The 11502-nt window shown below is 33.7% G+C and overlaps 2 protein-coding genes and 1 long non-coding RNA gene across 4 annotated transcripts; 1 reads left to right on the top strand and 2 right to left on the bottom strand.

Moving 5' to 3' along the window:
• Positions 1-492: 492 nt before the first annotated feature.
• Positions 493-2860, bottom strand: LOC107771643 (protein IQ-DOMAIN 18-like). 2 transcript variants are annotated; one of them, XM_075240827.1, is made up of 5 exons: positions 2475-2860; positions 2054-2362; positions 1605-1832; positions 1333-1470; positions 493-1244 (listed from the first exon to the last, which is right to left on the bottom strand). In XM_075240827.1, exons 1-5 carry the CDS (start codon positions 2622-2624, stop codon positions 597-599), a joined length of 1473 nt encoding a protein of 490 aa, XP_075096928.1. In that variant the 5' UTR covers positions 2625-2860; the 3' UTR covers positions 493-596. The 2 variants fall into 2 exon arrangements, with proteins under 2 accessions (XP_075096928.1, XP_016446554.1); XM_016591068.2 differs by having other exon boundaries at positions 2054-2365; positions 2475-2858.
• Positions 2861-5020: 2160 nt separating this feature from the next.
• Positions 5021-6179, top strand: LOC107771642 (uncharacterized). Its single transcript, XR_012703742.1, has 2 exons — positions 5021-5592; positions 5702-6179. It is a non-coding gene; the product is annotated as an uncharacterized LOC107771642 (long non-coding RNA).
• A 119-nt stretch (positions 6180-6298) lies between these two features.
• On the bottom strand, positions 6299-9508 carry LOC107771641 (uncharacterized). The gene is made up of 3 exons (XM_016591066.2): positions 9350-9508; positions 7198-8521; positions 6299-7104 (listed from the first exon to the last, which is right to left on the bottom strand). Exons 2-3 carry the CDS (start codon positions 8509-8511, stop codon positions 7015-7017), a joined length of 1404 nt encoding a protein of 467 aa, XP_016446552.1. The 5' UTR covers positions 8512-8521; positions 9350-9508; the 3' UTR covers positions 6299-7014.
• Between the last annotated feature and the right edge of the window lie 1994 nt (positions 9509-11502).

Here is an 11502-nt window from a genome sequence, read left to right as displayed (position 1 = left end):
TCTACAAGTATTTAATCGTACCAAATATCCTTTCAACTATCGCCCTAGGGCTATAGGTGTCTGGTATCAAAGCACAATAAATAACTTGTTAATTACTATAACGATATCAGGTCAAAGGAATCTCTTACATCACATTCTTCAAGAGAATATCCTATTGACAGTTTATGGTAATTCTAACCATTAGGAATTATCCAATGAGTCGGTTCAATGATCATATCTCTATATGCATCATCTATCGATGCAATTTAGTTAATGAGATCAACTAATCTTTATCCCATAAAGACGGTCACATAAATATTGATCTAACCGGATTACTAATGTCCAAATTAATAATCCTACGATCAAGAACAAATTTAGATTAAATTATAAGAAACTTTACTCTCATTAGCATGATCTCCATCACGATGACAAGTTTCAAAATTGAATCAAGGACTTTATTAAATTAATCAAGTAATTAATAATAACTATGATAAAAGAATATGAGATGCCATATATTTTTATATTAAATAAAGTTCAGAAAAATATGTTTAAATCATCAAATATGAGATTGGATCTAGGGCATATGTATTATGTGCCTAACAAGAATGCCTATTGGACTAATGATCGATGCCAAATGGTTCTGTAGGTACACTCTTCCATCCAGGGCTCACCAATCTATGATCTAAATGTTGATCACTATTAACAATCTCATTTGATGTTCCTTGAATAGGGAAAGATAGGCGTTTCTTTGCTGTGCTAGTTTTTTCTCTCTCTGGAGTTAAAGGCATCCGCCTCGGAGCACTATGTGACCGTTCTCTAGCCTTGGCTGATGCAGTAGCTGCCATGTAATTTGGCTCATTCGCTCTACGGGAGAGAAGAGTCATCGGGTGGCTCCTCTCTTCCCTTTTGCAGCGGGGGCTCGCTGAATGAACTAGGATATTTTTCATCTTAGATGTTGGTGTGAAGCGTGAATGTATCGGTAGATTTTGTTGTACTCCACGGAGAGGAGAAGGGACCGCATATGAACACAACTTCTGTTGCTCGTCCTGATAAAACTGATTTTGCAATCTCCAAAAATCATAATCTGAGTCAGAATAAGAGCATGTTGTGTCAACTTCAATATTCTTTATGCGGTCCCTTGGCTGATCAAACGAAGCTCTGCTGAGAGTTCTGCCATTTCTCACATCTGTCCTGTGGAAAACTCTCAGATCCTCGTCAAGCTCTTTGTTGCTACTTGCGTCTTCATCTTTATTCGCTGTCCACATCTGTAATTTTTCAAACTGTTAGTATTGGAGGAAAGACGAGAAGTTGGATTACATAGAGAAGACGATTGTAAAAAAGATTAATTAATACCTTCTGAGAGAAGGCAAAAGCCAGAGTATTTTCGCGTTGTTTAGCAGCTTCCTTTGCTTTTTGCAACAAAGCTTCAACTTTCTCTAGTGCATGTGAGTGATCATATCTGTAGTTCGCAGTGCTAGCTTGATTTGTAGACTGCATATATTCCCATATACAAAATTAATATATATACTCCTCGTGTCGTTTCAGTTTTATGTGATGTACCAGAAGGGTCTATACACCAATTTATGTATATATAGAAAATGTAGCAACAAACTTAAGACACTCACAGTGTCACTGAGATGAAGATCGAGAATGATTTTTGACTTTCTGAAAGTGGAACCACAACTAATTCCTTCACAGGATAACCTTCTTCGTTGATCACACACCTGAGTTTGCACTCGAACAAGAGATTGCATGCACTGGAGTGTAATTTTTGCTCGCTTTCGGACATTGTGCCCTCTTATTAACGCTTGCAACTTTACCACACCCTTGAGAGCCCGAAGTGCTTTCCTAGCCTAAACAAATTAAATACAGTAGCCATTCAATTAGAAGTGAAATTTGCTTTATATATATAATCAGGATACTTATTGTGCAAACATTTTTACACTATTAGTGCATATAACGTAAATCGAAAAATAATTATAAGTAATTGTTCATAATAAGAAGAAGTAATTACATAAAAAATAAGGCAGACAATATGTGATAATGTTCAGCAAGACTGCATTTGTATACATACCAAGTATCCTCTGAATGCTGTCTGAATGTTCAGAATGGCACGCTGTTGTCTAACTAAAAGTGTTGGTCTTGTGAGTCGAATTATGTTCATAGCCGCTTGTGCTGTAGCAACTGCTGCCTCAGCAGCCGCTGTAGTAGCCATTGCTACTTCTATTGCCCGTCTTTGCTTCAAATCAGTATTCTCTGGCAATGAATTTCCTGTGCTTACACTCGAAGAGATGGTGGTGGCAGTGTTTTCTTCTTGATTGTGATGAATTGTTGTTTCATGAAGCGTAGGCTTCGGTCGGAAGATCCATCGCCGTTTTCCCCTCTTCTGCAAACAACAAATTAGTAAATTTAGAATTTAATTGAACTCAAAAAACATGTTGTAAATTCGTCTCCCCATCTCATTGCATGCTTCACATAGTAACATGGAAAGGTACCTTTTCTTCTTCTTCTTCTTCTTCTTCTTCTTCTTCCTCTAGCTCAGCATCTTCTCTTCTTCTACTGTTTCTCATATCATTCTCTTTGACAGGTGATCTAAAAGCCTTCTTCATTAAGCCTAACCAAGAACTCCCTCCAGTCTTCCCCATGAAACGCTTTTTAGGTGTTGTGTTATAATTGCGAGTACTAACTAGTTGGCTCTCTGTCCCTTGTGTGCTTAAACTCTCTTTTATGGAAGCTATTTATCTACTTGCTATTTGATGAGACATGCCTCTTCATTCTATTAGAAAAATAAAATAAAAAAATTGACAGTAAAAGAAGGAAAATGAAAAATATTTAATTTGAACATGGAAAAATGCTTGAGGCGTGTAAAATACTTTCTCAAAAGATTTATTACCTTACTCTAGGAATGGCTAACCAGAGTCATCAAAAGGTGGATGTTGTGATTTTTATAATGATTTTATTTTCTCATTCATTTGGAAAAGATTCAAGACCAAGGAGAAAGAGAAACGATTAAGCATGACGAGCAAGGAGCCGTAATATTCACCCTCAGCCGGATATTAGGGCGCAAATTCCGTCCGATATCAATTGCGGATCAACATTTACCGAAAAAAGCAGACTTTTATCTTATTTAGACTTGTACTAGGGTTGAAATTTCCCTACTATATAAATGGGAGAACTTATTCATTTTAAACCATTGTTGACATGCATATCAAAGCAATAAAAGTTCATTTTTGTATTCTAATTAAGTGCAATCGAGCTCATATCAAGGGCTCGATCGGAGCTAGTTTTTAGTATTCAATTCAAAATCGGGCCTGATTATTCCGTCACGATTGGTTTGATCGTTTACTCTCTTTTTAATTTAATTATTTGATGTTCTTAGATCATTCGTATTGAATTAAATCATGTATTCTTTAAATCACGTATAAATTTAATTGTTACTCGTATTTGAGGGTAAACATTAATTTATATGATTCTATTTTATTTTTAGTTTGTTAAAAAATAATCTCTTTGTGAATAGAAGAAACTTTCACTTCATGCTACTGTCAATAACGAATTTTATAGTCACCCAAATAGTATCGAAGTTTAAGAGCATGTGTTTCTAAAGGTGTATACACGCTCAAGTATTTTGGATCATAATTTTTTAAAATATTTTATTTCTTTTTAAACTTTCCCGCCTAATTAAATATGTTCACATGAAACGACGGAAATATATTTGATTAATAGCTACTTTCATATTACAAATTCTCTAACACATTCATCCATTTAAAGCCAAGCTAGGCCGGAGGAGCTGGCATATTGGAACAGGAACACTTAAAAGGAAGGTAGCATATGTTGTGGCATGCCAAACAAATAATGTTGCATGTGTCAGATAGTTGGATACATCAAGATTGTGTTTTATCGAGAGAGCTGAAAGCTGCACAAAGTATAATAATATGGAGGTTTTAGTGTTGGCTTTTACTACGTACTTTTCTTTTGTCTTATTCCTTAAGAAAACAACTGACTATATTATTCTCTTTGGCTTCGCGTGTTATGAGCTGATGTTACCATGAGCGAAACCAGTATTTGTAGAACAGTTTATGTAATTGATATTTCCTCAAAAAGAGACTACTATGTTTTCCTTAAGGGAATTCATCTTAAATATAGAGATTAAGTTAGAGAAAATAAGAAGCAATGGCCATAAGAGTTTGATCACTTTGACGAGAAATTAACTCATAAATATTAATATAATGTAATTTTTTAGTTAATATAATTTAATTTGTTATAACAAATTTTGTTTTGTTTTATACATAATTGGTTCTATTTATTTGAATTAAAGTGAAGATTAAAATTTTCTTTTAAACGGCTACTTAGAATCGGCCACCGTTTTTAATTTAAAGCCCTGGCACATGGAGGGTGTCAGTAATGCAAACTAAATAAGGTAGAAAGCGTCCCCTGCCATAATCCATAAAAGCTAAAGCATGCAAGGCTACAGAGTTCATAGGAGTACAAAGCAAAGTAATAGGTGTAGCAAAAAGATAAAGGTCACATAAGCTTTAGTTAGTGGGCAAAAGTAAAAGATACTCCCTCCGTTTTAATTTATGTGAACCTATTTAATTGGGTACGGAGTTTAAGAAAAAATAAAAACTTTTAGAATTTGTAGTCCTAAACAAGTCAAAAAGGGGCCCAGGGTATTTGTGTGGTTATAAAAGCTTCTCATTAAGGGTAGAATTGTAAGTTTAAGCTAAATTGTTATCAAATTTAGAAAGGGATCATTCTTTTTGTAACAGACCAAATAGAAAATATGTTCACGTAAACAAAAACAGAGGGAGTAAAGATAAAAACATATAGCTAGTGGAAATTGTTGAACTATTTGAGCTTAATAATATAAAAAAATTGCATCATCTTTCATGTTACTGACTAATATGGTGAGACTAATATTCATAATTTTGGTTCAAACTGTTGAAGGCAACTTTCTCTACTTGCATACTAATTATTATATGCAGGGGCGGACCCATATTGATTCAAGCGGATTTAGTTGAATCCGCTTCATAAATATATTTTACTATTTTTATGTGGAAATTATTTCTGAAAGAAACAAAATGTATACAGTTAAGGGTCAAATATATCCTTGTACTATCGAAAATAGGCCTTATTTATCCCCCGTTAGAGTTTCTTATTAAAAATATCCTCATCGTTATACATTAGTTGCACCTTTATCCCTCAACTGTTAAAACACCCTCCCAGATTTTTAAGGAGCACGTGGCATCCTATGATTGGACCAGACGACCCGCCCCATTCTTTTAATTAAAACCCGCCCAACCGATGTTCCTAGACCCATCATTATATTTGTTCCATTTTCCATCGAGCCTTTCTTCTCCCTCAGAAAGAAAAGACCTAGGGTTTCTTATCAGTCGCTATCTTCAGCTCCACTGAAAGGCCTTCTCTCCCATTTCCTTTCTTCTTCGCTTAACATACATTGGGCTGTGAAGGTTTTCCATCATAGCTAGTTTTCTCATGTCAGAAAGTAGTTCTTCATCAAAGAGGAGGTGTCATTGTGGGGAAGTTGCCAACCGCTTCACTTCAACGACTCCATATAATCCCGGAAGGAGATTCTTTAAGTGCCCTAAACCTGATGTATGTATTATTTCATTAATTCTGGTTCCATCTGATTTTTTCGATAATTTAAATTTTTCCCTTGTATTATCGGTTCATAATTATAAGTCGTATGCTTTGTGGTTGGTAGATAAGCTTGTGCGGTTATTGGGAATGGCAAGATGATGTGTTACCAGATCGAGCGGTCATTACAATTAACAATATGAATTACAAATTGGATGCCGCTAATGTTAAACTCAACAATATGAAGTCGACGTTGGATGCGATTATTCTTGAAAGGGACAGATTAAAGGAAAGAGTGGATAACTTGAAGGCTTTAAAGAATTCGGAAGCGAACAAAGCCCGTAAATTAGAAGAGAAAGTCCTAAATATGAAGATCGTCATTATGATTTCATGGACAATATTTATGGGATTTGTTGCTGAAATGCTAATACAGTGAAGTTGATATATGAAGTGCAGCTTTTCATGTTTTTGTATTGGTACTTAAAGTTGTAAACAATGAAGTGTTTTAGGTCTGATATTGACCCTTAACCGTTAGGTAAATATGTAATTGGTAAGAAAACTGTTTGTCTGAGATTTCAACTCAAAGGAACATTTGAAATAGCCTACTATAATTACAAGACTGTTTATATAGATTTCACAAATGAAGTTGATTACAATCATATATACTTCAGCAATATGTTAACATTGGCTCCTACACTATGAAAGTGCTAAAGTGGACTGCAGATTTCATCAAGATCAATAAACGTCCATTGAATATGAATGTGCTACAAGTTACTGTTAACATTACAAAATGCAGGATCATGAAGATTCTGAATGTAGAAATACTGGTCTAATTGTAAAGTCATGATCCTTAAACTTACAGCAGAAGCAAACAAACAGTAGAACTAAATTCGGAAAATTTCATAAAAGCAGCAGTAAACTTTAATGGCATGGGGGCATGGAATTCTAGTGAGATCCTATCCCCTACATGTGCATCTCTTCATAGCCATGTTGACAGTGTGCGTATCTCCATCTTCTCTGACTTCATATCCAAATTCACCATTGGAGTTAACAAAACATCTATTAGCTATCTTCAGGTACTCATTGTATAACTTCATGCTATGTGGACTGAAAGATGTAGCGCATAATCTAGCAGATTGTTCTCTCTCCCTCAACTGGTTCATAAGCTTAATCCTTATATCCTCAAGCATGTTTATGATTGGCTTCTGCCTAGCTTCTAAAATCCATGCATTTATGGATTTCGTGAAATTATTGTCAACTCTTTGGTTCTTACACACTGTGTCAAAATAGGCTCTAGACCATGCTTGAGGAGGATATTTGAGTAAAGCTTCAACAGCTTCCTTATCCATTTTGCCAAATGCTCTTCAACTGGTCCTTGAAGTCTTTCTCATATGAGCACCATGAACATCACCATAATAACTTCTTGAACTCATATGTTCTCTATTTTTTGCACCAGTTTGCTTCAATGTGTTTAACACAATATCTATGATTTGACTCTGGAAACACAGTATGGACTGCCTGAATCAATCCCTACATAAAATAAATACAAATAAGAATAGTTAAAGGATACAAATAAGATAGACTTAACTGTAAGGAAATAGATAACTAGAATGGAAAGACTACCTTCTGCATGTCTGACATGAAAGTAATTCCTTTGCCCTCTTTAAGATCCAATGACCTTTGAAGCAATTCCAAGAACCAATTCCATGTTCTCTTAGTTTCCTTGTCTACAATTGCCCAAGCTAGATGATAGGTTTGGTTATTATAGTCCAAACCAACAACAATTAACAATTGACCTTTGGCTTTCCCTTTAAGAAATATACCATCCAAGCCAATGAAAGGTCTCAAACCTTCCTTAAAACCCATCTTAAGAGTATGGAAGCAAATATACATTCTCAAGAATCTTCTAACACTTGGAGCAAGTGCATCCTTTGACAAGTTAATGATCACATCACTCCCTGGATTACTTTCTCTAAGTTCATTAGCATATGCCTCAAGTTTATTGTAGCCATCTATAAAACTGCCTTCTAGTTTCTCTAAAATCTCTCTTTTAGCCCTCTTACACTTTCCATAACTGACATTTGTATTAAACACATTTTTGATATCTGCTCTCATCTCTTTAATCTTATACATAGGGTTATCTTGCAGCTTTTTCTTGAAATAAAGTGCAATTGTATGATAATCAACCCTACTATTATCAAATACTTCACCACAAGCATGCTCTGGGTTTAGTGTCTTTATCCTAACACCTGGAAGGTTTCCATCCCCAGAAATGAGAACAACAAAAGGGCAACCAGGAACACATTTGTACCTTAATCTTTCTTTATCACTTTTTTCTTGTTTTAAATCCTTTTTGTTTGCCAGAGAATATAAGTTAATACATTTTCTTGCTTCAGGTATGTCCTTGAAGCTCATACCCTTATACAATTCCTTGTAATTTTGCAGTCCAACATCAATTTCTCTATTTTTTTGATATGCTATTGTTTGTAATTCCTTAGAATCATACCCTACCTCATCACCCTCACTGTCATTGTCACTCTCACTCTCACACTCAACCTCACTACAATCTGTACCAACTTCAGTTAGTGATGGATGTGAATCAAAATAATGGACAATATTAGGAACATTCACAGATAATTCACATTTATCTACTGCGTAGAAGTTAAGACACTTAAACTCATCAGATATTAAAGACAATAACTGTCTTATCCCAGAATCATCAACTACTTCATAATAGTTACTAGAAGATCCATTTACAATTAGTTGTTGAACACCTATATACATCAATTCCCCAGTGTACTCATTTACTAGATCAATAAAGGAAATAAGGTCAGAGTCATAACCTTCCCAAGAGTGAACAAGCTTCTTTGAATATAATATATGGGATTTTCTGATCCAATCCCCACCATGATGGAAGATTATGTCCACCAAAGTCATATTTAATATCCTGAAAAGTTAATAAACAGAAGGTTAAACAGTAATGTGCAAGATGACTCTTAAACAAAAAAATCTAATCATTTATTAAACAGAAGGTTAAACTGAAATTAAGACAAAAAAATTGAAGGTTAAACTGAAACTCAAGACTATTAAACTGTTAACGGATGAACTGAATGATAAATAGAAATTAAGACAAGAATTAAGACAAAAAAACTGAAGCTTAAACTGAAACTGAAAATCTATTAAACTGTTAACAAATGAAGACTATTACAGTGTTAAACAATAAAGAAAATCTATAAACTGAAAGCTCTAAAAATGACTATTAAACAATATAGAAAATGTTATCAAACAATAAATTAATGGACCACAAGGAAAGACAGACATGGGGACCAGAAATACAAAAAAATATGCCACAACAGGATGACATAGAATAAGAAAGTGAAGACCCACTAGCTTTAAAATATTCAGTTGGGGTCAACAACCATACACCGACAAAAAATACCTTAAACCCCAAACTTAAGACGCCACAATCTCAGTTCTGTCACCATTTTTTCATTAAACAAACAAAAAGGCTTCAGCAAACCACAAACTATACAAAAATTCAAAAATAAATCTATCTCGAATAAACACAAACGGAAAATTCACCTAGACAACTCATGCAAACAAAATCCACTCATAAAAAATACAGCCAGCGGTCAACTATAAATAGTTAAGCTCATACTCAAAATCACAACATAATTAAAGAACGAATTCCTTATAAGTGACTAATTCGCGGCAAATTAAGCAAGAAAATACATATAACAGCTTCAACAAACATTTACTTGAAGAAAACACTTACCTTTGGTTCTTGTTGTTGGAGAAAGCATATGGAACAAATGGATTTGAATGGGGTGTGATGAACCCTGGGTTTCATTCTAAGGGAGATGAAAGGAACGATTGGGAAATGAAAATGGAAAATGGGGCGGGTTTTTGGAAAATTGATTGAAAATAATGATGGGTCTAAGATAAGTTATTGGGTCGGGCGGGTTTTAATTAAAGGAATGGGGCGGGTCGTCTGGTCTAATCAAAGGATGCCACGTGCTTCTTAAAAATCTGGGAGGGTATTTTTAACGGGTGAGGGACAAATGTGCAACTAATGTATAACGATGGAGATTTTTTTGATAAGAAATTCAAACGGGGGATAAATAAGGCCTATTTTCGATAATAGAAGGCCAAATCAGACCCTTAACCGAAATGTATAAAATTAAACCGGTTGATTTCCTTAAAGAATAATGTGCATTTGTTGAATGGTTCAAGCGGGTTCAATTTCTGTAATTGGCCGTGGGTTCGAATACAATCTTGAGCATTTTTATTTCTGTAATTTTTATTTCAAAATGCAGACAGGCACTCATTCGGCCTGCACTTCTTCTTATCATCTTTTATTGTTTACTTTAATTTAGTATCTTTCCACTTGTTTTGAAACTTTCTATATCAAAATAAATTTAGCTTAACTCTCTTCTGTTGTTTTTTTTCTCCTTAAAGTGTTAGTGCACGTTGAATTAAAATTAATAAATAAATAGAATTTAGTATTTTAAATGGATCAAACTGATGTTTGTTACAATAAAATTTCTAAAAAGTTCAATAAATTGTTAAATTTCAAAGATAAATACTTCTATTTGTAATATATATATATATAAAAGCAATATGGCTTAAAAACAAAACAAAAAGCAGCGGGTAAATTTGTTTTAAGATTTTATTAAGAACCAAAATAAAAGGCACTAGGTAAACCCTGTTTATTTGTTAACTTAGTATCACTTTTACTGTCCATTATTTTTGAAGACTTTAGTATATAATTGAACCCGCTTGCATAAAAGTCTGGGTTCGCCACTGATTATATGTAGTACTTATTAGTCACCGCTTATGTTCTACTTATTACCATTAATTTGTAGGTCTAATACTGATTAGTCACTACTCCATTAATCTCGTGTTTTCGATAAACTATATTATCCACTAACTGAAGACTTTCTACACGTATAGGTAGGATTCATTTTTTCTTGTGAATGCATACGAGATAAGTAATGTAGTTATGCATGAAAAATGCACGGAAAGGAGAAAAAAATGAAAAAATTCTCCAAATTATTCAGTAAAAGCGAGACAATTTTACTTACAGGAATGTGTTCTTGTAGTGGAGTATTTAGAAACAATAATTTGTTCAAGATTTTTTGCGGCCAAATTGCTGCATTGTTATATCCCAAGGGGACAAGTCAATTGTATTATGCTTAATGAGAAATGATTCCACTAAAATGTGCTTGAATAAGAGAGAGATGCGCCTTAACTTAGAACAATTTTGCTCTCGTTCTTTCAACTGCACTTCTACTATTAACAACAAAAATCAGTAAAGGGTGATTGTTGATACCCAATTTTTTCCCTATGTATTTTTCATATACAAAATACTTTCAAAATAACATATGTACGCATATATAAGCATGCCCAAGTGTTTTAGTATTTTTTCTCAATTTTTAAAGATTTTTTTTAAATCAATTTATTGCTCATTTTAGCAGTATAAAAACCAATAATTATTCCCAAAATTATCATTTTGGTGTATAATTTATTTTATTTCCCATATTTATACCAAAATATAGTTAAGGTAATTTTTATATATTTTTACAAATTTATTTGATATTTTTAAAGCTAAATTGCATATAATTGCAATTCTAGCCTACTTTAAGATTTAATAGCATTTTTATAATTATAAAATTGGTTCCAATATTTTTAAATCAATATTTATATATTATTAACTGATCCAGTACTCTTAATTTACTTTCATAATCATTTTACTATTTTTTATAAAATAAAAGGGAAAAATTGGCTATTTTAAATCTGGCCCATTTTTATTTCAATCATAGCCAAATTGACCCCCCTAATTGACCCAATTTTGAAACCCAATTAGACCGGCCCAATTCTAATCTAACCCGACCCCTGACCCAACCAATTAACCCGCTTGGCCCTTTC

Source organism: Nicotiana tabacum, chromosome 20, assembly GCF_000715075.1.
Source record: "Nicotiana tabacum cultivar K326 chromosome 20, ASM71507v2, whole genome shotgun sequence".
In the NCBI taxonomy this organism is placed as follows: domain Eukaryota; kingdom Viridiplantae; phylum Streptophyta; class Magnoliopsida; order Solanales; family Solanaceae; genus Nicotiana; species Nicotiana tabacum.
This window is presented reverse-complemented; position numbering and strand designations above follow the sequence as displayed.

Coding starts and splice junctions, on each gene's coding strand:
- LOC107771643 (XM_016591068.2), bottom strand. CDS start 2,624: ATGGGGAAGACTGGAGGGAGTTCTTGGTTAGGCTTAATGAAGAAGGCT. Junction 2,366..2,474: donor AAGAAGAAGAAGAAGAAAAG/GTACCTTTCCAT, acceptor TGTTGTTTGCAG/AAGAGGGGAAAACGGCGATG. Junction 1,245..1,332: donor CTTTTGCCTTCTCTCAGAAG/GTATTAATTAAT, acceptor GAAAAATTACAG/ATGTGGACAGCGAATAAAGA.
- LOC107771641 (XM_016591066.2), bottom strand. CDS start 8,511: ATGACTTTGGTGGACATAATCTTCCATCATGGTGGGGATTGGATCAGA. Junction 7,105..7,197: donor TCATGTCAGACATGCAGAAG/GTAGTCTTTCCA, acceptor TATTTTATGTAG/GGATTGATTCAGGCAGTCCA.